This window comes from Plectrocnemia conspersa, unplaced genomic scaffold, assembly GCF_051122295.1.
Source record: "Plectrocnemia conspersa isolate PC_06_02 unplaced genomic scaffold, ASM5112229v1 ptg000011l, whole genome shotgun sequence".
In the NCBI taxonomy this organism is placed as follows: domain Eukaryota; kingdom Metazoa; phylum Arthropoda; class Insecta; order Trichoptera; family Polycentropodidae; genus Plectrocnemia; species Plectrocnemia conspersa.
Genome location: NW_028277175.1, coordinates 11,543,147 through 11,569,689, shown reverse-complemented (window position 1 = coordinate 11,569,689; position 26,543 = coordinate 11,543,147). Strand labels below are relative to the sequence as shown.

General features: G+C 30.9%; 3 protein-coding genes across 5 annotated transcripts in view; 2 read left to right on the top strand and 1 right to left on the bottom strand.

Moving 5' to 3' along the window:
* Positions 1–411: 411 nt before the first annotated feature.
* Positions 412–1,697, bottom strand: LOC148229520 (uncharacterized). Its single transcript, XM_088196853.1, has 6 exons — positions 1,638–1,697; positions 1,482–1,576; positions 1,304–1,415; positions 1,148–1,234; positions 953–1,060; positions 412–888 (listed from the first exon to the last, which is right to left on the bottom strand). Exons 1-6 carry the CDS (start codon positions 1,695–1,697, stop codon positions 550–552), a joined length of 801 nt encoding a protein of 266 aa, XP_088052979.1. The 3' UTR covers positions 412–549.
* Positions 1,698–3,403: 1,706 nt separating this feature from the next.
* LOC148229519 (TBC domain-containing protein kinase-like protein) lies at positions 3,404–8,160 on the top strand. Its single transcript, XM_088198788.1, has 13 exons — positions 3,404–3,697; positions 3,767–4,019; positions 4,087–4,303; positions 4,365–4,627; positions 5,967–6,210; positions 6,285–6,446; positions 6,513–6,690; positions 6,753–6,959; positions 7,030–7,217; positions 7,277–7,360; positions 7,491–7,615; positions 7,684–7,855; positions 7,942–8,160. Exons 1-13 carry the CDS (start codon positions 3,496–3,498, stop codon positions 8,047–8,049), a joined length of 2,403 nt encoding a protein of 800 aa, XP_088054914.1. The 5' UTR covers positions 3,404–3,495; the 3' UTR covers positions 8,050–8,160.
* Positions 8,161–11,610: 3,450 nt separating this feature from the next.
* CrebA (Cyclic-AMP response element binding protein A) overlaps positions 11,611–26,543 on the top strand; it is a 104,703-nt gene continuing 89,770 nt past the window's right edge. The window contains exon 1 of one of the 3 annotated variants that reach the window (XM_088198129.1): positions 11,611–12,151. In XM_088198129.1, the coding sequence (XP_088054255.1) occupies positions 12,086–12,151 (66 nt within the window). In that variant the 5' untranslated portion in view covers positions 11,611–12,085. The remainder of the gene's footprint in view (positions 12,152–26,543) is intronic. The other 2 variants (XM_088198128.1, XM_088198130.1) reach the window with 2 other exon arrangements.

Below are 26,543 nucleotides of genomic sequence, written 5' to 3'. Positions count from 1 at the left end.
ATTTTCTTAAATTGATAACGAGCAACTCAAGGAAACATTTCTGGATCATCAAAGAAAATCAAAAATGTGCCACACAAAAAAATGCTGTTACGAAGTTTGCTCTGCATTTTTTTATGCATGCAACTGAAAAGATCCACTTCTTGATTATATTGTAACGTTCAAAAAAAAGTAGATCATTTACAACAATAGAAAGCGGCCAGCATAATGGTAAGAAAAAATATGCGTTAAAGCAATTCGTAAAACCTAAAGTATAGCAAAACATAATATGGTGATGGTTTGGTTTTTAATCTGGCGAAGCGATTAGAATTATTGTTATAAAATCTGTTCCTCAAATTGCTCTATAGAGAAGGTCCAATTCTCTTGCACGACAATGCGCAGTCACGCTCGAACGATAATATTTCACTGCACGACAACACATACATCGCGTTTTAAAATTTCTCGCTACGCATTACAGTACTTAAACATATCACAGAATTAAAAAAAACTTAAATCATATTTCTAGGAAGCTGGTAGGTAACCTTTGAACTAATCTTTAAATCGTCTAATTTATCATGGACATTCATTATTTACCCAATTTGACTGCGTCAAAGCCGTCTGGGAAGAGCAGAATATACTCGGCATAATATTCCCCGGGAAAGCTACTATTCTCAATGAACCATCAGGAGTGACTTGCAAAGTATTATATAGTGGAACTTGGTTCTTGGTTTTTCCATTATTGACTATAATGTATCCGGGTATTTGAGGATCTCCAGTCACCGGATTGAAGAGGCCGCATCGCGTTTTAGCTAGAATACAGCTGGTCATGTTGGTGTAATAACGAACTGTGTCAATATCTGAGGAGAGGTTAACTACTTGTAAGGCTATCACTTCTCTGGAGCATTGAATCATCTAAAAATATAATGAAATGATTAGTAGATATGACAAAATTAATTATGAGATATTCTAAAATTACCAAGTTATTTAAATTAGCTCTTCGCAAACATTGGACAAACTCGCAGTAACCAGACGTACATTGGTTGAGGGTTAATGAATAAATAACAGTGTTGCTATTGGAGACAGTCTATGAAATAAAATATGTATAATGAATATTTAAAAAAATGCTAGATACACATATATACCAAAATAGTTATTATAAAAATCATCTTACTGTTAATCTTGTTGCACAGCTCTGATAGTTCGTTCCTGTAAAATATAAAGAAGCACACAAACTCAAAGCAATCAATTGCTGTTGACCCTAAATACACGTTATTATGGATGTCAGTATTTAATTAATTTATTACTAATATAAATAATTTTTTCATACTTGCGGTAATGTTACAAATCTCGCAAAACATCCATAGCAAGCATCCCTTGCGGTGCTGTTTAAAGCTTGCGCTGTACTACACACTAAATTCACCAAATTTAACAACCTAACACTATTAAATCAAATTTTTAAATCTTGGTTTATTTTAAAATGTATTAGATATAAATAATTCACTTACCTATTGGCAGAGCATTGGTTTGGAGCTTGACTCCAATTTAAAAAAGAATTTTTGATTCCTCCAAAATTTAGAAATCCTCCAGGTGATATGCTTACCTTTAAAAATATTTTTGATTTTATCGTTATTAAGGCGTAGGAGTATATTATTTATATTTACTATGTGATAAATTATTATAATCAGCACTATAATTTTCGTTCCATTACGCGGTGTCGACATATTCGAGATGAAAAGAGCATTGCTGCATTATAAAAATTTCTAACACATTTTATAGCGCGGATAGTTATAATTTTCATTGTTGATGAATGTTTATTACTTTTACTGCGAACGATTTAAAACTACAATGGTGTAAGTCAGGGATAATAAAGTTACATGTTGGTTTAATTATTATAACGTTGACGCCTCATCGCCTACTTTTGTTGTATTATAAATTTTCTACATCTTTGCATTTTTCATTTAAACAATCTTCTTTGACTTCTTTAAAAAAAAAATAAGACGATGAACAGTTTGAGTATCGCTATGCACAAACGATTTATTTATTATATTTATGTTATATAAAATATATTATATAAATCATGATATTTTTTTAGTAACAGTACTTACGAATTCACATATTTACAATATGCTATTTACACATCGTATGTAGGCACATCAAAATTATTAAAAAAATAATTCTAACTCGTAAAATAGTGCGTTTAGTACCTCTGAACATATTATATACGATATAAAAGAGTTTATTGTATATTCACATGAAAAGCTGCAATCATTAGTATGGAAAATGTAAAAGCGCGTTGTAATTGTCACTATAACAAATTATAAAGTTATAAATAGAAATAATATTTTATATATGTCGAATTTTATTTATATTGCTAAATTTGTAAATAAGAAGAAAAAAATAAGCCATTATTAATTAATTTTGATTATCACATATTTCTATAAATATTAAGTTATATTATTAAAAAACTGTATTAAAATAATAAATGTTCTATGTGTTTCGTTGTATTTTCAAAAGTGACACTTCAAATATAGGAAATAATATTTAAAAACAATTCACCAAGAATAGATTTATACATGAAAAAATATTAAAAGCATAAAAATATTTTAATATAGTTTATTCATATCAGTAACTTTTTTTGTTTGTAAAATATGTAAATAGCATTTAGGAAGTCGACACCTAATCTAATATTTGCCATCTTATATTTATTTAGAAATATAAATAACTTCAGTAATAAACAATTGTTTTGCAAAGTTGTAGAGTACATTGAGTTCTAGGTATTAAAAGTTTGTTTCATCGCATGTCTTTTTTGATGGCTGTTATATTTTACATAGGAATTACTATGCGGACCGATAAAATTTTCAAGTACACTAAGTTTTATAAGATATGTTTTTAAATATTCCTGTAAGTTTTTTTACATTTTTGTGTTACATAATGGAGTTTTTATGAAAAACCGTTTTTGCTTTTGTTACTTTATTCTCTAGGATTTTTCCCGACGGAGCCATAATTTTTTTAATAGTTTGAGTGGCCATTTTACTTGGCTAAATAGGGATATTTACAATGTATTTTTTATAAAAAAATATATCGACCTGATCAAAATAATGCTATTAGCCGTAACCAGACCACCATTTTGCAACCTAATGGTAAATTTGTCTTTTTACTAAGGTTAGTCAAGATGATATATTTTGACATGATATATTTTATAAAGAAAAATTTGTTTCTGATTTCTAATATGAAATTTACACAAAAATTTCACGGTCTATTGTTATTTTTAATATTCAGTTGTTCACAATTACAATTGTTGTTTAATTAAAAAACGTAATTATAAATTTCAATTCCTAAATTGTGTTTTAGCATAGTTTATAAATTATTATAACATTTAATTTGTTTTAAAATAAAAATATTGTTTATGGACAACATTTGCGAGCTTATGTTCCAAGTGACAGCTGTCAGTCGAACGATCGGCCCTCGACCTTTGAGGAGCGTAATTATGACTGTTTATTGAATAGGACTCAAAACAATATGCCTTCGGCAGCAATCGACGATAACCCCAAATTTGGTGCTTGCACATTCTTTGCAAAAAGTCATCCCGGCGAAACTTGCGGAAGCAATGGATTACCATTGACTCCCAATTCTATCACAATATTAGGAAGAGCTCAACGCCTCAAGACAATTAACCATCCGAATCTAAGTACATATCTTGACGTTATTAGGGGGAAACATGGTAAATAAAGCATATTTCAATTTCTCAATTATTATCTTCAATATACCCAATTTTATAATATTCATACAGAAAGAATCATCACTGTAGCTGAATATACAGGATCTCCACTTTCGGAGATCAATTTAGACTTTACATTCGAAGAGAAACTTCAGATCGCACATCAGATAATAAAAGGCCTTAATCATTTACATGAACAGGGAATCATCCATCGGAATCTTAGTTTTGATAACATATTATTAGATAGTAATAAAAAAGTTTTGCTTGTCAATTATGGTTTGTATTATATGACTGATGAAGGAAAAGACGTTTCTTTCCCTATCGGGTAAGCTTAATATTATATTTGTGTATTTTAATTGCACAATGTTATTTTAATATCACTTACTTTTTAGACAACCTAAATATCTCAGTCCAGAGACAATACTAGGCGGTGGTGGTAGAGCTAACGACATATGGAATTTCGGTATTATTATACTAGAATTATTTTTAGGACCTCTTTGGTCCGGATTAAAACCTGGTCCGGTATTAAGACGTATGATGACATTGCTTCAAACACCAAATCCTGTCCAAAGAATTGCAAGAGAGCACGATTTTATAGAAGCATACCAAGTAACTTAATCTTAGCATATTAAATAATCATAAAATATAATTACTATGTATCTATTTTAAGGATCTGAACGTAAACTTAATCAATCTGATTGAATCATGCCTTAAAATCTCTCCACGCGAACGAATATCTACGAAAAAAGTTTTGAATCATAAATTATTTGAAGGAATAACAGAGATATCTAAGCAAAGGCGAGGCGATCGATTGTTTGGATGTCGAATGCCACTTTTATATTATTGGTGGCAGCTAGCTGGTGGCGATATTCAATCGGAACTTCGTAAACAAGGCCTCATTAAAAATAGTCCGCCGATTCTATCAATGCCCATGTAATTAAATATTCTAATTATTTTTTTATATATTAGCCTTAGCTTGTATAGAACTAAAATTGAATTATAATTTAGTCTAAAAAAAATACTTGTTCAAAGTGTTTTAATAAAAACACTTCATATTCACTTTTCATATTGGTACATGTCGCAAGTGCAGTAGCAATTTAAAGCTTATGCTTTGTCTTGTGGTGCTAACCAAATTCAAAATATAAACTAATGGATATAATCTGTTTTGAAATAATTACTTATTTTATATATACAGTGGAACCTCGACTTACGAGTGACTTGGCTTATGAGATTTTCGAGATACGAGAAAATTTGTTCCTAAAAAAATTGACTAGATATACGAGTAATGTCTCGACATACGAGCAAAAAAAAAACGTGTTGCATATTATAGTATTGCATAATTGGTAAATGACAGTTTTGGCTAGTAAGTAACTATAATTTCTTCACGCAATTCAAAAACCCTATTTAGCATACGGCCCTCAGAGAGCCATCATACTTCGGTGTGATAAAGAAGCTCAGTATGAGCAGCAACGATATCTTTAAAAAAAACGATGATGAAACGCTCGTCAGAGGATATATTTTACTACATTTATTGCAGTAGTTAATTGTTGTTTTTAACTTTCTGGCAAAGCTTTCGATGTAAAAAAATCCGGAATTTTTGCCCAACATTGCTGGGGCACCATAAGTACAAATTGAGCCTATCACATTCATTCATAACTAATGGTGCAAAAACTACATATTTTTCTTGTGACTTTTTCTTGCGAGATATTCTTGCAAGGGTTATTAAAATTTGTAGTAAAAAAATCACAAATAATCAGTCTGAACCCAAGTAAGGAAAAAATACGATCACATGGGATACTAAGATGCTAGCGTAACGAGCGCTAAACACAGACATATAGCCGTGAAGCAGGCGCGAGCCTGCACAAGGGATCTGTTGTCTCTTCTTACTCATTATGCTAAAGTGTCGCTTGTTTTACTCGCTATGGAAGATTTCACTGTATATCGATACCTTTTAGCTAAATTTATTATTCAATGAATAGTTCTTGTAGCTAAAGATTATACCTAAAATTGTATATACAGACTTACGAGTTTAAATCGTACCGTGACAAAGTCCATAACTCATTACTCGTATGTCAATTAATTTTCCCCATTGAAATTAATTGATATGCCATTAATCGATTTCCATGGGGAAAATTAAAATAAACTAATGGCAATTTACGCAATCACTAGTAAGTCGAGGTTACAATGTATTTAAAAAAATTAAGGGTGTTGAATTATATGAAACATTTAATTTGTATTGGTTAATAATTGTATATGTATTTTTATTTTAAAGTGCTATTCTACTGGATGGATGTTCGATCGGCGGTCAAAGCCTAGCTCTCATGGATCGTAGAGTTGCAATCTCTGGAATGGAATTGTTAATTTCGAGACTCGGACATGTTCCTTCAATAGAGTTCTTCCCTGTTATTAATTCAGCTCCAAGATGCATTGAAACATCTCAATTACCTAGAATTATTAGAGAGAGAGATACCGAATATCAATTTCATCGATTAATACTATTTGAAAGGCTGTTGAGAGTATGTATTAATATATTTGTTGTAGCAGTATTCAGAATGGTAAACTAATTGAATAGCTTTATTTGCTGCAATAGGGTTATCCTTATACATCTTTGTTGATTAAGAAAGAAGCAGAAATTGATATTCCTCCGTTAGTTCGAGGAGAAGTGTGGTCAGCTTTGCTAGGAATCAAAGGTGATATTGAAGAACAGTACATGAGAATTGATAAGGAAACTCAAACCATTACAGATAGACAGGTTTTTATGATTTAATACTATAAATAAGATTTAAATATTATATTTTTTTACAACTTTATTTTTTAGATCGAAGTAGATATTCCGAGATGTCACCAATATTGCTGGCTTTTGAGTGGAAGTGCAGGTCATAATGGTTTACGGAGAGTTCTAAAGGCGTGGCTTTTAAGTAATCCCCAATACGTCTATTGGCAAGGATTGGATAGCTTATCGGCTCCGTTTTTATATCTTAATTTTAACAATGAAGGTAAGCCAAAAGTATATTTTATGATTTATTAAATATAATATAATTTATCATGTAAATTACAGCTAGAGCTTTCGCCTGCCTCTCTGCTTTTGTACCTAGATATTTGAATCAATTTTTCTTGAAAGACAACAGTGCTGTAATCAAAGAATACTTGGCAAAGTTTTGGCAATTGACGGCTTATCATGAACCAATATTAGCGAGTCATTTATATAACATCCATTTCGTTCCCGAACTATTTGCGATACCTTGGTTTCTCACAATGTTTTCGCGTTAGTATATTTAAATTTATATAATATTTTACATAGTGTGGAGTAATTTATTTTAATATTTCTGTATCAGATGTGTTTCCGTTGCATAAAATATTGCATTTATGGGACGCTCTGTTGATCGGCGATAGTTCATTGCCGCTCTACATGGGAGTTGGTATCCTGAAGCAATTAAGAGACACTCTATTGTCGTCAGGATTCAACGAATGTATCTTATTATTTTCTGATTTGCCCGAAGTCGATATTGAACATTGCGTCAATGTAAGTGTTATGCGTTTTTCATAATTAATAGATATAATAATTAAAAATATTTTTTAAAGGAATCTACGTTGATGTACAGAACTTCTCCAAAAAGTATTTCATTTCGTAAGTTCGGAAGTGATAAAGTATCTAATGAACCATTGGTAAGATCTTTATAAGCTATGAATGTTGCTTAAAAAGTAATAGAGATATATGTACTTATTTAGCAACATTCATTTTATTATTATAATGAATTATATATTACTCATATAAATACTATTTTTTTATGTATAGAAATCAGTTGAAATAGAAAGTCAAATTTTATTCAAAGAAGTTTGTCCAAGAATCAGTTGCGATGATTTCTTGCAACTGCTACATAATCGAAGCGTATGCATTGTTGATATTCGTCCGATGATTCAGTTAGTCTAATTGCTTTTCAAATATGTATGTGATTCATTGATAAATAATTTTATTATACCATTTTTAGATTCAATCGTATTAATATAGAAGGCAGCATAAACATTCCTCATAGCGGAGTTCAATACAGCGATCAAAGCATCTCTTCATTTGGTCCGCAAATTAAAAAGGATTTCAAAACATCCATGAAAAATAAAAACGCAGTAGTTATTGTGTGCTCCGAGATTGATACTGCTCAATTAGTATGTCACATTTGTATTCTAGAAATAGCTTAAGTAATATATGTTCATTAACAAAGTATGATATTTATGATAAATTTTAATTGCAGTTCAGTGAGCACTTAGTCCGTTGCAAGGTTGCACGAGTTTGTATACTACACGGAGGAATCAACATCTTGCATTCCGTTTCTCCACCCGTTCTCCGCTCATATAACTAACTTATACAAATAATATATATATCATCAAATTTATATAATATATGATAATATCTATATATAATATAAATATATCATGCATTTAAAATGATAAATAAATTTATAGTCATCATATGTAATATATTTTGATTTTATGAATATGAAACCTAAGTTTTCAAAAAACTACATAATGGTAAATGCTTTTAAGATTGCATTTTTGAAAGGTCTTTTCGACTGAAAAAAATTAATTAAACCTTGTCTTGCAATTGACGGTAATAGCTTGACAATGTAAGCATAGATAATAAAGTAAACAATATTGCACTATCGCGCGACATACAATTGAATTCCTACAAAATATAAGTGATGCAATTATGACACATATTTTTCAATTGTAATAGATAAATTTGTGATTTTACACAATTAAATATTTTTAGCATTGCACATGCTATGATGATTAATAATAATTATTGCATTGCTTTATTCCAAAGCTTTTTGAATCTTAACTTCAAAAAGTTTTCGGGTAAATAATATCACTAAAACACACCAAGAATTTCTGCGCGAAAAAGTTTTAAATATAGACGTTTTCTTATACCTACCTATCCTTAAATTATCTCTATCTCTAGTATTAAATCTATGTACATCTTTGTTTCATAAAATACTTCAAATACTCTTGTAAAATATTAATAATAGGAGGTATATCTATTAATACTAGGAAGTATATCTATTAATACTAGGAAGTATATCTGATTAAAACACTTCCGTCTATAATGTAAAAGAATGCCACCGGGCAAGGGGATATAGAAAATATAAGAATGTGACACTTGTCGACCGACCATATCCACAGCAACTTCAGATATTTTTGTAAAAAGAAGGAATTCACATATGTGCAAATAAATATTCCGACTTCTCAATTGCCGCATATGTATATGTCGTTTATGAAGAGCAAAAAGAGCGGAGGATTCAGATTGGATTCCTGTGGTACTCCAGAATGAGTAAAATACTCATTAGAGCGACGATTACTATAGATCACATACTAACAGCGGTGACTTACAAAAAAAAGCTAACTAGACCGTTTGAGAAACCGAAGTTGCCTAACTTTCAATGATGCCCATGACAAATTTTGTCAAAGGCTCTTTGAACATTTTGGATTTTATTGTTGAGGGATTATTGCACTGCCACAAGACGTTAGTGACCATGGAACCTGATGATATAAAATACATAGTTAAAATATTCGATTTCATTACCCCCAATATTTTTTTACTAACTTCAGGGTAATTTACCCGGTTCTCTGACCACTAGTCGAAACGAAGACAAGGGCCACACACTAGATATAAAACTAACTAAAAAACAACCAGGATATATCTCCGGTAAGAAATAATATCTGTGATCGATGAAATGAATTTAAGATATTCCAATCAAGCTGTTGGATTTTAGGTGCTCAAACGTTTTGGATCTATCGGCGTAGACACGATTCTTAGTGTAACCCAACAAAAAATATCCAATGGCATTAAATCGCATGATCATGGCGGCCAGTTGACATCAACAAAACGTGAAATAATGCGACCTGAGAACTTTTTCGCAAAACGTCCAACATTTCACCCGGTTTGTTGCAAGTTGAGCCGTCTTCATGGAACCACGTAGCTTCCACGTCAATATCATTAATTTCGTCTCCAAAATAATTGGTTATCATGCGCCTATAGTGCTCTCCGATAGTCCGACTACCATCGTTTTCGAAAAAGTAAGGCCCAATGACGCTACTTGACCACAATTCGCACCAAACACTCACTTTTTGGGCATGTAATGTTCTCTTGTGAATCACATGAGAATTTTCCTTACCCCATATGCGACAATTTTGCTTATTAACATATCCAGAGACATAGAAATGAGCCTTATCAGAGAAGAAGACTTTCTTTGAGAAATCAACTTCCTGCTTCTCTAACACACAATCTGCATACATTATTCTAGTCCAGATACAAACGGAGCCATAAAAAATCTACCGGTGATAATGTACTCCAATATAATTTCACGGAAATGACATTTTAAAAAATATTTTCTGGATAGATTCAAGACTCTTAAATTTATAACCTTTTTTGTCCTTTTTTTTAAATATTTGGATTTCATTAAGATTCATATTGTGGGGTCCTATTCTTGAAACTCGCGTTCATAATAATATGGATGAATTAGACAATAGAATGTAAAAAATGGGACCACACAAAAGCCGTAATCAAGTCTATAAAAAAGGATTTACATAAATACGCAAGTATTCTTCGATGCATTAAAATAATATGTCTTTGTTGCGAAACGGTCACAGGAAACAACATATCACTGAAAGACAAAAAGCACCGTAAGGTCATAACATTCTCGCTGCACAATTCGACCTAGGAAATATATATATTTCGTTGCTCTAAGAAACAAGTGCAACGATTGGCTGGATGATCGCTGCATGCTTGTGATTCGTCAGCGAGCTTTGAAACCCTTAATACTTAAGGCTGGTCTCCAATGAGGAGAGGATAGAGACAGCAGACGTGCAGACACGCCATGACAGGAGATACGCTGAAATGCGGCCCGTAGACGAGGACCATTCGGTCATGAACGACCATCACCAGAGAGGGACTCCACCAGATTTGACTGCAGCAGAGAGACCTGCCTCCATTACACCCTCGCTTTATCTTTCACTGACATCATCCCTCCGCCAGCTTCTCCACCACCGCTCGGAGAAAACGATCTCGCCCATCATAGTAACTCGTAATATGCAAATTTAACTAATAAATTATTACCAGTTTCCACCGGCATCTTTTTGGCTGCGAATTCTCACCCCTTAGGGTTAATAAACCTTAAAATAATATTTCATTAAAAGACACGCATTTTTCTGCACAGGCCTTACCCTATCTCCAACGCTTCCAATCTCTTCAATTTTTTACTACGTTGCGAATTTTTCGCTTAGTTCGTAAATTTCGATACACAGTTTGTACAGAATTGTAATTTCTTTAGGACGATTGAACAATTTTAACGCGTTGAGCGGCGGTTAATGTGTTGTTGCAAACATTTGACACTTTTAAAACGCGTGATTATTGACAGCTGTCTGATTTACAGTGCTGCTAACATTGGAAACTTGAATTGGATCAACCTGTATAATTGAAACTGTTTTTTTTTAAATAATCAATAAATATAATAAACGAACGACTATAATATTTTGAAATAAATTAATATGTATTGTTTTAAACAATTATGTGCATACATACATTTGTTCGTTATGCTTTTACTGATAAGCAAACAAAAGTCTCGATTCTCGGGAATTCGCGGAACGTAGTCTAGAAGTTATCAGTGCCAGTTGGGGGATAAAGTGAAAAATATGTGAAAAGTGATGTCGCGGATAAATAAATATCGAGAATTATTGCAGACAATAAAAATACGAAACTAGACTTAGGACGGTTGTAAACATAATAATAATAGCCAGAACGATCGCCAAAACGTCTGATAACGAATAAGGCATTTAAATATCAGTGTAATAATAATATTATAAATGTTTATATTTATATTATATTCGTTTATCGCGAACCACTCGTTGAGAAACGCGAATTCACCTATCAAAACAACGATGGCGGCCGCGCTCCACCATTTGCTGGCGACCATTTTCTATCGTCATTTTCCGGATGAAAATGAATTCTACGGGGAAAATCGCGCGGTCGAGATAACGGTGAACGCGTCCATTTACCATTTACCATCGGCAACAGTTTACCGAGCGGTGGGGGTACGTCGGCGATCCATTCGGTCGCTAGACGCGACTTTGATCGGTCCTGTGCGCTGTGCCCTAGCCGCAGCTACCGGCGTTCGCGAACACACCCCCGAAATTAAACTAAATCGCGAAATGAGTGCCCTCACGCAAGTTTGACCCAAACTACGTCTCGAACTCCGCTCTATTCCATCGCTTTCATTCAACTTTTCAACAAAAAATAAAAGTTCGCCGAGTGCACCGTGAGTGTGTGTGTTCGACTGGATTTTTATAGTGCAATACGCCCGTCTACGTTCGCGTTCGATCTACGCATCGTAGGCGACTACGATGGAGACCTACTACGACATCGGCTCCAGCGACCTCAAGGAGCTATGGGACTCCGATCTAGACCCGGTAACAATTTCAAACCTCTTAACGTCAAATTCAAAAGTGCCGTCACTTTCGGCCATAAGCGATCGAAAAACGACCAATATACCAATCTTATCTTTCGAGTGTTCTAAAAAATATATAGAAAACAATCGATCATTTATAAACATTATTCAATAGTAGTCAAATGTGGGTAGACTCAAACTCCATTCACATACGTTTTTTGCTTATCTGTTGAACGTTTATCTGAGCGATCGCAGGAAATTTACTTATATCGTACGTTAAATAATGAACAACGTTTAAAAAAGGCGCCACCCCTATAATTGCGCGTAATTAGCATATTTATTATTAGTGGAGTGGTTATTGTGCAATATCGAGAGAGACAACCCGCATAATAGGTATACATACAATAATACAAACCCCTCTTTCTATGAATTAAATTTGCCCCACATTGATCAATCCGTGTTGTGAAATGTATTTATTACATTAAAAAATATTATTATCAATGTATTGTGAATGAAGCGTTCGGTTATCGTTCAAAGTTGATAAATCGCAATAAACGACGTTAAGACCAATTCGAATATGGACGGTTATCGCTCGAATAAAGCGTCTAGCCCACATTCCAATTCTCATGAGTCAAATACAGTTAGGATGGAAAATAATATTGCCGTTTTCCAAACGGTTATTCATAAAAATGCGATCGATTGTTATAAATATGGCGGTTTTCGATCGATGCTTTTTTTAAAAGCCGAAACACCGTTCAAGTAACTGAACTATATTGCATATTTTTTCTTCGGTTAAAGCGTAACGAATTACTATCGCTTTTTATGCAATCTAACCACTTCTTCACACATAATCGATTTTCTCCCTCGGCCTTTTCGTTTAAGAACAATCATAATCGGTTCGATTTTCTGCACTTAACGTTGTTTTTACGATATTTGCGCGAATTTATTACTCACGCATGTAAACACGTGCGTATGAATGTGTTATAGGAATATATTGTATGTATACAGAGTGTATGCGATCGAGTAGTTTTTTTACTATACTATTTATTTTATTTCATTAAAACATAATAGCATTTCATTATCTCATAGATAATGAGTTATGATGTCATTGGAAAAAGCATGGGAAACCACACAAAAGTAAACCAATGATAAAACAATGCTTGCTATTAATTTATTAAGATACAGTGCTAACTAATTTATTTTTATTATTTTCACTTTTACAGTAACTACACGAAATTATGTTTGTTATGGCAAAAGCTTTCCATATTGAAATACGGCTGCGTTAACTGAATATTTCCAAACATATTGCAGTTAGCTTTTCTATTTTACAAATGTGATCTGATTTGAATAAAATATAAAAAAATAGTTAAAAGGTGCGTTGCATGATTTGTGCTAGAATTAGGTATATTAAAAATTTATTTAGACTAATTATAATAATTTTTAAATTTTCAAGTAATTGTTCAAATGCATTTATTTACCTACTATTGAACTACAATTATTTTTTTATAGCTATCGAAAAAAATATTTAGGTACACTATTTTTGATATTTTTCCACACGAAAATTTGCATAATACGCCTTATTTATCAGTATTCAATATTTTTCCTAATGTACTATTTGCGCATGTTTCAACCTGTGTGATTAAATATTAATTATATAATAAATATGAATGTGCGCTGATCGCTTTATAAATCATCTGTGAAATTATTTCATAGAATAATTTTATAGATTTCAAACAGTGGCGGCTCGTGGCTTGAAATAAATAGGGGTGCTGCGTACGACTAGCGCCAAAAAACCACATTTGAAAGTTGTGTTTTTTTATATAATAATATTATGCTACAGAAACAGTTAGTGGACTATTATCTATTTCTGTACTAATAGTATACATGTGCTAATTAATAGCCAATATCAAATTTACAATGAATGAAAAAAATACACTTTGAAAAAGAAAATTAAAATAATCATTATATGCAAAAAAACTTCAATTAAAAATATATGAAGTGCATTTTTCGATTTTTAGCTCGACAGTTTTTTTTTACTTTTATTTTTTTCAATCGAAATCATTGATAGAGCTGTTAATCGCTCTTGATTTATATTATTTAACTAATATTTGTATAAGTTTATTTATTTCATATTTTATTCAGTTAATAAATTTAATAATGCAAATAATATAATAAAAATATATTTATTTCTGTTTCTAATTTTTTTTTAACTAAATCTGAATACATATTACATCTTTCTTTTATTTAAAGACTTGTCACCTTTTTATGATAATTCTTAAAAATTTCTAAAACAGTTATTAAATGATTTGTGTAAGCAAATCTTTGTTTTGCTTCTTTACAAATACTGTCACATACTTCTTCAATAATTCTACTTATGATAGCAGATTCACAAACGGTTGAATCACGGATTTCTAAAATTACGTTATAAAATTCATTCAATGCTTTCTGAATTATACAAGCATCAACATTTCTCGATTGCATTTGCTTGTATAATATTTCGACATGCGGCATAATTCCAGTGAAAATAAAAATATTTTGTTTAATCGTAAAAATCCTGTTGAATATTGATTTTTATGGACTGCAATTCTTCAAAACATTTTATAATTTTATCATTGCTTGCAAAAACTGTATTAAAGTTCCAACAAATATTCGATGATTTTAGTATACGAGCATTAACATATTCATCTAATATTGATTTTGAAAAGAATGTTTCTATTCCAAATAGATTTGCGAAAAATAATCTTGTAAATTTAGTAGATGCAGAAACATGTCCCAAAATATGGTTTAATTGATATGCCTAACAATGAAAATAATGTGCACTTTTAAAAATCAGTTATATTTTATGTTTCACTCCATCTTACGTTTGAGCTATTAATTTGCTTGAATTATTTTTAAGTATGCATTAAAAACTCCCGGATTTTTGACGAACCACTCTCATTATTTTCACGTAACACTATTTCTAAATTACCGCAAAACAAATCATATTTTTTATGCATTATTTGCTTAAAATAATAAATAATTTTAATCAAATAATGCATAAATAATATGATTTGAAAATTTCAAATCATATTATTTCTGCATTATTTGATCGTTTATTAAATGTCTACGCTCTGATCATTTTAATTTGCTGAATAGCTATTATGAAAAAGAAGGAAATTTTATTGTGAATTACAAAAAAAATCTTATGAATAATAATGTTTATTGCTACTGAAAATTTAGCAAAAAATTAATTTTAAAACGCAAAGAATTCAACCTTTGAAATTCTTAAACAATAGTTTTATAATCAATAGTTTGCGAATTAAAAAATATTTTGACGGTTTAATTTTTTATATGAATCATATTTTATTTATTAAAACGCTGTATTATGCAATATGCAGTAAATATTATTATTATCAAATATTTAGGTTTTATTTACAGTAAACAATTTTTTTTTGTGACACATGTTACTATCATAAATATATTTCTCTTTTTAATTTCACAATTTGCCAGACATGCCCGCCTGTAATTAGCATGCGTGCTGAGAAAAACTGCAAAATAACTCGTTTTCGTGTTTTCCCACATTCCTCTCTATCATTTAGATAAAAAGCATGTGGGCAAGCTCGAGTGAGATACAATTTTGAGTCACAATTGCACTTTCGCATTTACTACGGTCGCAATTTTCTCAGAAACTACTGACATTGTGCGTCGTAACAAAATTTGCTATTGTTTTTATTATCGTCTATCATCGCAGTAATGAATTATATTATTAATTAAATTATAAAGTTTAATGCTAAAAATTAAAGATAACCTAACAAGGAAAAACTCGATAAATATTGTTTTTTCCTTTATACTGCCGATCGATTGTTAAGTGCATATTATAATGCCCATTAGAAATGTCGGCAGTTGAGTGTTGCAACAAAAATTATTGGTCTAGATATCTACAATAGCGTCCTTGGCATTTCGCTCGTGGAAAGTGCATTAATTATTACGATTTGTCAGCGTCACAGTGACCTAAGTCCATTAAATCACATGTATCATACAATATATACAAAAAATATACTTCCGGAAAAAAAACACAATTTATGTATTATTTTTTTTGCAAAATATATACCACATAACATGTATTTTAAAGTTTTTGGAATAGCCGTTATTAATAAAAAAAATGTGATTATATGTTAATTTGTATATATGTTAATTATCAGGTAATTTGTTCAGAACATATTGGTTATTCTGATATGATTCCGATTAAAACGCTCCATATAAAATAAAGAGACTCATCACGATCTGAATGACGTCACTCATTATAGGTCAAAAATAAATAAACTCTTTTTTATTACTTAGGCTTCTATTTTGCAACTTCAAAAACAAATATTTTTTTATTACATTTCCATAAAACATTTTTAAAAAATAGATCTTGTAAATATCTTAACTAAGTTCGTTAGCCAGCCTATTAAATTATCTTTTTTTCAAATGGCAGCTATTAAAAAATCATAGGTCCGTTAAAATAAATAAAATAAAAAACATACATATATGTTAATAATAAATATAACGTCATTTTACATACAGTACTCTACCTGATTTTTTTGCTTAGTTTAATGACAGTAAAAGTAGTAATTCACATGACTATAAATTATGGGCCAAAAGTCACTTTACCATTTACAAATTAAATAACTTTTATATTTATCTTATATGGCAAAGCCAATTATGCATGGCTTTACCACGAATGTGAGCTCTTTCAAAGACTCCATAACCACATGTAAAATACCTAAATATAGATAAAGCTATCTCTTTGATTTCTCTACGAACAGTATTTTTCAGCTCAATAAAATATCGAGGCTTATTGACAAACACTCGTATTTTAAATACCCAACGCAAAAATAAAACTGAAACTGCGAAATCGGCTCTGTTTTGCCATTTTGACCAAATAAGTTGATTTATGTGTGCCACTGGTTCTTCATTAATGCTATAAACACCTGAGCATGTTTTCAACTTCATTTGATATACTTGACGGATGTTTGTGCCCAAAAAACGATGATTTGTCGCTGATTTTTAAGCCAAACTTATTTGATAAAAATTACGCATGTATGTTTTCTAGGTAAGAACAATGGAACACAAATGTTCAAAGTAAGATTAAATCAATTTTACGCTTTTGACCGTTGTTAATTTTTAATAATATATTTCTGAAGCTTCTATTTTTAAAATCTAAAATAAAAAGAGAATAATATACAATTCTGAAATATTTTATTTTATTTTTGACTTTTGCATCATTCTGTATATGATAGGTATAAAATAAAAATATTATTATGGAGTATTTTTTTATTCATTGTTTGTACAAAATAATTTTAGGATTTACCGCTATTCTATCTACATGTATGTATTCTACACACATATATTTGTCTGACAATGTAACGATTTATTTAGATTTTTTTTCAGACGACTTATTTTAACTTTTGCTCTACACAAGCCATCTGAGGATCCTGCTTTAAGCCTTTTCATAATATAAATGTGTATTATGTTGATCGATTCCAACTGTTCTAAAATATACGCTCATACCCATACAAATGTTGAGATAAAAAGTATTTTTATTACCACTTTATTGTTAAATTGTGTACTCTTTCTGAAGAACCGTCTTTTAATTTATGTATGTAAATATATCAATAATTTTATTTACATAAAAATTTGCTTATTTGCGTCAAATCTTAATCTTCTTTTTCATATAAAATAATGATAATCTGATTATATATTAAATTAAAAATAACGACATATTGATTTTATTTACTGTTTTGCATTAATCTATATATATCTATATTTCAAATATATGTATATATTCTAAAGGTAATCGTAATCGTTTGACATTTATGACTCATTTTTTGTTAGTAAGATTTATTTAAATCCAATAATGAGTGTTGAACTTAGGCAAGAAATATGGAAGTTTTTTTTTAGTGTCGCCAATAAATCACTTATAATGGTATGTGCCTACCGTTTAAATGCAATTTGATTTATCAATAAAAAATATAAGAGAAATCTTTTATCGTCCAAAGGCTATCTCTACCGCTTTTTGTCGTTCAAACAACATTGATTAATTAATCGATACGAGTAAAAAGTTTCTCGCCATCCCGAGAAGCAGCACCAGCGCCTCTATTTCTTGCTACTCGGTTTAATTTGCAGCAAAAAGCTGATTAACCGTTGCCTTAGTAAGGTTTCGTTCGTTTCACACCATTGATTCATAAACTAACTGCCGTTTAAAATGACCAGCGAGATTAAAAGTTAAAGTTAAATATCAAAGGTCGGGAATATATTTAATTATTAATTGAAAAAACCCTATGCCTACAGCGATTTATTTTCGAGATTTAAACCGGATTTAGATTTTTGACAAGTAGCTCGCGATAAACGAAATGAAACATACATTTTTTTCTTTAGATTATAATGGGTGAAGGTCGTTTTGTAAGGACCAGATTTATTGGTATGTATAGCGAACCGCATTCTTGTCACAGGTGCAAAAAAATACATATCTCCATGGAAACACCATGATAGGTCACTTGAAAGGAGATAAACGCGTTGGCTTCGGAAAAATCCTTGACATTATGCTGCTTTTTTTAGTTTCCACGCATTCTTTTGACTTTATAAAATAAATTTTCAACGTTACTTTCTAATTATTCTGTCTGAAATTACCATTGAAAATATAATTAGGTGACGGTGAGAGAGATGGAGTGAGAGTTAAAAAACTAGGGTTTTAATTTATAATTATTTATATATGTATATATATATATAGGAATAACCGGTAGCCCACGCCGTCTTCGAAGGTCCAAGTTGCTAAATATGAAGATACGCGTTTTCTTGCTATAATCCTTGTTAATTACGCACATTCTGGTTCATTATTGAAGTACGTATTTGGTCCTTGAGCCGATCGGTCGTTATATAAAATGTGTGTGTTGGACCGGTTATAAAATTTCTAACGATTGTTGTTATCACGGCTGGTTATTGTATCGATATGGCGACAATGCATCTATCCGATATACCAAACCGTTGATATTGATACCAATATGTTATATATAACATTTCTTTTAATCTATGTCAATCGGTGATAATACAATTAAAAGTGACAATCATTTTTGATTTATAATAAACTCGATTGCTTTTCTTCAAAACCTAATTTTAGACGTTAAATAAATCGTTCTGCATTTTTTTCACAGGCAGACGATTGATTTTAATAACTGTATGCTCGATTGTGTTATGTTAGAACAATTATAGGGTTTTAATCAGTTATCTAGTAGATATTTACTGGTTAAATGAGCTGTTACATTACTTTTACACACATGGTTAAATATCCCACCGGGCAGCCACACTTTTAAAAAAGAACGAGTACCCTATTATTTTTAAGGGTATCTAGGTATTATAATTTCTATATAATACTTGATTTCTCCATATGAAATAAATATCTCACAATTTTTAAGATGCACAATTCTCTGGCTATTCTTCTATTTCGCCAAATCCATTTAAATCCATATTTAACAGTCCGAAAGTATTGTCCCATAATGTAAGTTTTATGACACATTTCGATCCTGCGTATTTGCAAAAAATACATATGGCGTATTCGGGAGACAGTTGTTCACAATAAACCGACATTTAAGTATATTGTTATTATTTACCCTCAGTGATTTATGATCGCAAATTTCATAGTTTCGTGTCAATAATTATACATCCATACACCTTTAATTTTTAAACTTCTAAATCTATTATTTAAGGAAAATTACTTATTAAAATATATATGATACTCAATTTGACAGTTGCGAAACGTCCAGTTGCTGTTCAAACCCAAACCTATAATTTCTAAAACTAATTACAGTTCTAGAACTTTCATTAGGTCAAGACCAAAATATTTTTCTCAGAAGAAAATAAACGGAAAAAGAAATGCAGACAGTCGTTCCATAGTTTGTCACTTTGTTTTAAAATCTTGATAGGTATCCTTACTGACATTACTACGGACTTCTGATATGGGAGTGTTGGTCAAAGTTTATTCAAACCGAATTTCGGTCAATGGGAGAGAGCAAAAATAATTATCACTTCTCAGAAGGCAAAAATCTACGTCAAAAGCAATAAAATCTTGTTGGCACCGTCGCAGTGGAAACGCTCGGTAACGAGCGTTTCCACTGCGACGGCGCCGACAAGATTTTATTGCTTTTGACGTAGATTTTTGACTTCTGAGAAGGGATAATTGTTTTTTGCGCTCTCCTATTGGGCAAAATTCGGTTTAGATATGATTCAATCGATTCTCACTTATAAGTTGTAATATTGCTATAAAAATTTAATTGCACTGCGACGGCGACGGCACGGTTCTATTGCTTTTGACGTGGACTATAAACAGGGATCCCCTTGAATTAGGCCAGAAAAATGCATGTAATTTAATGAAATACTATGAATCTTGATAAAATAGAAATATTAAAAAACGACTACTGACTGGCCAACTTTTGCCCCCTTCCCCTGAAATGCTGTTCTTTTGTGTTTACATATTTCGATTAAATAAAATATTAACAATTATACATCAGTTCTAATTTTTTATTTAAACATTTTTTTATAATTAAATACTATTTGAGCAAAATACGAAAATCAAATATTTTCGTAGTGGACAAAAATTACCCGGAACTGTACCGAGTATCTGTTTAAAAAAAAGAAAAGCATCCGAGAACCGGGTAATGAATTTGGCCGGGTTTTTGATTTTCTAGTTATATATAAGTTTCTTATTAGCATACACTTTATTTTGAGATAATAATGAAATTAATTATCCTTAGTTTTGTAGCAGGAAAAATAAAATTTACTTTCTAGATGAGACGTTCCCATTAATATGTGTCATTGTTCCTATTTTTTCCCTCCACACCTCGTTTTAAATGAAGACGTTTGATGAAACGTGCGACTGATGCCTATCGCATATGCGAAGAATTTTATAGCGAATTGTTCTAGTAGAACGCGACTAGCTCGTATGATACGTTAATGTCGTGAATGTGTTACAATTCAGGAATTTTAATTACACTTATTTTCTGCACAATCGAATGCTTCTAAACTACACTAAAAAACTAAAACCTACAACCTATTTGCTGCTGGATATTATATGGTATATTCTTAAGATGATCTTTTTTGTAGCTTTCATCTTTGCATCGAGCTAAAGGTGCCCAGTGCCAAATAGCTAATTAATTCACAGAGCTGAAAAGGTTGCTCATTCTAAAGCATTGTTGATATCTTCAAAGAGCATTTCCGCACAATGAGATGATAATGTTTAGTCAGAGGCTGTTGAACCGTCAAATTTTAATCTGCGGAACGGTGCAGCGATGAGAACCGTTCGTTGGCGATGAGCTCGTTCGAAAGCGGTCCCTTCTGAAGTCAGGAATTTCTTGACTAGACGCCTGTCGGGGCCTTTACCCTCACGACTCGAGGTCGTGCGATTAAAATTTGTACCTCGAGCCGTTTTAACTGCCGGCGAGATGGATTAACTGCCAATACTAGGTAAAGACAATCTTCACGTGTATGTGTGTGATTTGGTACCATCTTCAGCGCCATAAATGCATGTAGATCACCTTCCAAGACTGTGCAAATTTCTCCCTGAATGACAGAAAGAGTAGTACTAATTAGTAATTCTTACTTCAGCACATTTTGAAATAAAAAAATTGAGGTTTTATATACTTAGTAGAATATGAATTGCAAAGTTGATTGTGTGTTTATTTTTATTTAAAAAAATTAAAATTAAATGCTTCTATTGAATTTATTTATTAGGAAATTTTTCTTCTCTTCTTATAGAAAAATCGTGGCATCAGTTCTTTCCCCATTCTTTTTAGAGCATCTAAAAATATTTTTTTTAATTTAATCAGTTACGAAACATTTACTTCAATTTTTATTTTAATCACTTCTAACATATCTATTAATAATGAAAAATTTCAATTTTTTAACATTTTTATTAAAATTATAACAGTAAGTTAAACTTCAGCAAATATACTGTAGCATCTCTGCGACTTGTACTTCAATATACATTTTGGATTGAATAATAATTTACTGTACATTTATTCTTCATACCAATATCAATGGAGCTTTTTTTGTGAATTTTATAAATCGTACGATATCTTGGAGTATATTTACTTTTTTTTATAAATATCTTCTATTTAACGAGTGTCTATTAAAACATCATAAAATTAAATAGTACCAAATTACCATAATGAAATCTGTTTTATTATAATTGATTTTAACTTTTTACCTCTCGAAATATGTATTGAAAATTTCAAAAGATTTTTGTATTTCATTCAGAATGGTTTGAGACTGTAAGCATATGTTAAAATAATTGTGTTCGTATACAAGATAAAGAGAAACTTTCCTGAAAAACTCCAGCTAGAATTTTACGCGGTATTAAATGTTCATTATTTAGTGGAACATTATATCTTCTGCTTCTCATCTATGAGCGTATTAAGCATAGCCGATAGTCGGGAGTTTTGTATTTTTATCCCCTCTCCCCCGTTTCATATACAATTATTTAATAAAAAATCTGACCTTCACATAGTTATTCTAGTGTATATATATTTTTAGCACATTTAATTTTCGGACCATATTACACGAACGGTCCTTCCATCGCGTAAATGCCGCTCCCAAATAAGTGTCGCCTGGGGTGGTCCGCCTCCCCTAGCTACGCCACTGCATGTATGCTATTAATTGCTAAACACATAGGAGTACTACAGTAGTATAATAATGATAATAATTTGTTTATCGCAGTCGGATTTTCCGCGTATGATTGATTAGATTGTTACAGAATAACTCAAAGCTCAAAGAAAATGATACGTCAATAATTAATACCCAATATAAATAACAATAATTTATTTATTGCTTCAACTTGTTTTTTCAACTAGAGAACAGTCATGTTTTATTTATACTGATATCATACAGTACTCAATGATTTTATCTGTATATTTTATTATATGGTATTAAAATTAAAAATAGAGCTAATTATAAATTAATTCATTTTAGATTCGTTTTAATATTAGTAGTAGTTTAACGTTTATTATTATTAGAAAAGGATATAAATTAACTTCCTAAGATATGTTTACTTTTCGTTTGAATGTCTAAGCATGTGTATTTATTAACACTAGGATATAAAATGTTTACATAATAAAAAGTTATTTTGATAAATAGCTCTTAAATGTAAACTTTTCTTGTTACTACGAACAACCCTACGATACAACTTCGCAGCTTTTTAAACAAATAGAAATGCGTAAACATAAGTCTAAAATGAGAACGATCTGACTTTTTTTTATCTAGATAGAATATTTTTGGATGATAAATATTATGTGTTTTAATCAATCGATTATTTAATTTATTACAAGATATTAAATAATAACATACATTAAATTTAAAAATTAAGCTTTTAATTAAAATCACACTAGACGTATACATATGTAGTGTAATTTGGGAGAAGTAGAGATAAGTCGTCGAAATATTCTGTAATTAAGTATAATGTTTTAATTATGTGATTGCTTCCACGTGCCGTACATTAGTTTCGATTTGAGTCAAATTAGTCGCAATGTTCTTTAAGCGATCAGCCATCTGTTAATAGCATAATTGCTATAAATATACTTGTGTCAATTTTGAACATAATGCACGCTCTGGTAATCTGTTTAATAACTCGAAAAATAACACTGTCTTCTATAATTTATTAACTTGCATTAATAGTTAAAGTAAGTGCTAGATTACATGTGATAATAATTTACAAGTTAACTATATTAATTTTATTAATAGCAAATATTACAAAATTAATTTCTCATTTTTTCCCGAACGCCCCGTTATGTAAATGCTTCCCTGTGTAGAGATCGGACCGTTTCTTTTGTGTGTGATTTTTAGTTTTCTGATGTGAAGCATTTTCATTCCCACGACGTTTATTATCGTTGTGCGAACGCAGCACACGAGTGCCAAATAAAAATATAAACAACGAGAATGATCGGGTCGGATAAGCAAGTGTGCGAAACTCATAAGCATCTGATTAACTGTAACTACATAAAAGACGGATTGTTATGCAACCCGACGTAATGTATTGAAAACCTAGTATTGTATTTATGTCACGTCGAAACGGTGAAATTGCCAATTGAGCGAAATAAACAAAATATCTGTCGAATACACAAATCGACAGCCAGTGCAAATACAATTGTATATAAAATAATTCTAATGTTTTTTATTTTGGAATTGACTTTTCACAATGTTAGGTTAAAATACGTCAATTTTATTGCAATATAATTTAAACAAGGTATGTGTATATTCTGATAATATAAATAGAAAGGTTCAAAAGCATTTTATATTACAAATTGGAATATATTTATTTAGAACACCCCTTTATTAATTTTTCGACATAATAGTTTCAAATGTGAGTCTGATAATGAGCTTCCTGATTAGTCGTAGACCTGCAAGTTTCCTATAACCTAACATTTCATTAACCGTTTCGTAAAGAAAGCTTATTGGGATTGTTCTTTGTTAAACGATTTTCATCAGAACAAATTGCTTGAGGTAGTCGACACTCCTATTCATGACGCTATAAAATTTTCTTTAAACCAAATGTGATTTTTTTGGTAAATTCTATACTACCACTAAAAATCATATATTTAGAATCCCACTTTATTTATTTTTTACAATTCTCTTTTTGATTCCTACGTCATAAAAATCTCGCGCCTGCTATTTTTTTTCGACACCCAAAGCATCAAAGTTACCGATAGTATAATCTTTCGATAACTTTCATATGCAACAGTCATGGACAGGACTGTCGAGAACGTAACCAGGCCCTAATAAGACAATGATTCCGGGCTTCATGACAAAAATGACATTTTCTTGAATAAATAATAATAGGTACGAGTTAACCTCTTCTATGCTTCAAATTAATACAAAAATTAGCCACCATTGCGACATGTTTTCTGAAATAATATTTTATGCAAAATATTTTAATTAAGCATTAAAAATTATTCAAAAAAATCTGTTCATAATATTTATCTGTTAACTGTTGCTGCTCAGTGTTGCCATACAGTAAATTTCGATTTCAGGTCAAATGGACCACCGCGATAAAAACACTCGATTATCAAGCATTTTTATTAAGCCTTTTTTAACAATATTACTAGTGAGAATCGAATAAAGCACATCTAAACTGAATTTTGCCTAATAGGAGAGCGCAAAAAAACAATTATCCTTTCTCAGAAGTCAAAAATTCACGTCAAAAGCAATAAAATTGTGCTGTTGCCGTTGCACTGGGAACTGTTCCCAGTGCGACGGCACGATTTTATTGCTTTAGACGTGAATTTTTGCCTTCTGAGAAGTGATAATTGTTTTTGCGCTCTCCTATTGACCAAAATTCAGTTTAAATATACTTTGATCAGCCCTCTTATATTAGAAGTTCTTAGTGATATCGGTAAGGATAACTATCATATTTTTAAAACATAGTGTAATAGCCAGACAAACTATAGAGTAATACGTAAGATGCGACGTCTGTCTATACTTTTTCATCTGCTTATTTTCCCCTAAGAAATGAGCTGGCTTAGTTTGTATTTTGGTCTTTACTTAATGGTTTGGTTTTGGTTTGAACAGTAAATGAATGTTTCGCAACTGTCAAATTAAGTTTCATAGACATTTTAGAACAGCATATTACCGCCTATCAGTTAAATTATATTTTCGCTAGTAGAAATATACATCTACTGGTGAAGATGTATTTGGAATTTACTAGTGAAAATATAACTTTACCAAAAAATACACATTAACTGTAATATTTATACATCGGGTGTAAATAAATAATGATAAGTATGTAAATTTATTTACTACTATATATAAAAAAGTTTAAATTATATCATTTTACTAGCACCCATCAGATAATTTATATTTTCAGATTCGTTATTTGAGGTCAGTTTTTACTTTTTTTAATAAATATATTCTTGCTATGATTTTTTCCAGAGTCCTTAAGGAGAACGGTTTCAGCTGCATTTATTCCTTTAGCAAGAAACGAAGTATTGAACACTACTATTTTATTTCCGATTTTTCTTACCTATATTTCGACATTTTATTGTCATCAACTGGAGCAAAGTTTTATTATTATCTCCTCCAATGCAAATTTTCTGGTTATATCGTTTTCAATTCAATTTCACAACAGTACAATCTACATAACGAGTTTTCTATATTGTGATAGTGGTAAAATACAATCTTTTTAATTTCACAGCGGGACATTTTCAAATCCTTCAAGGGTCTGTTTAACCAAATTAATTCACTCTGCTGCAAATACAATTTTGAAAGGTTATGGGCTGCGTATTGTGAGCACTAATATATACTTTAAAATGTCCGAATTATAAATATTATTTTGAACACAATATATTTTTATCTTTAGTAGTCAACAATAAGTATGTATAAAACGAGATTACGTATGCATCACGAAAGGTCAA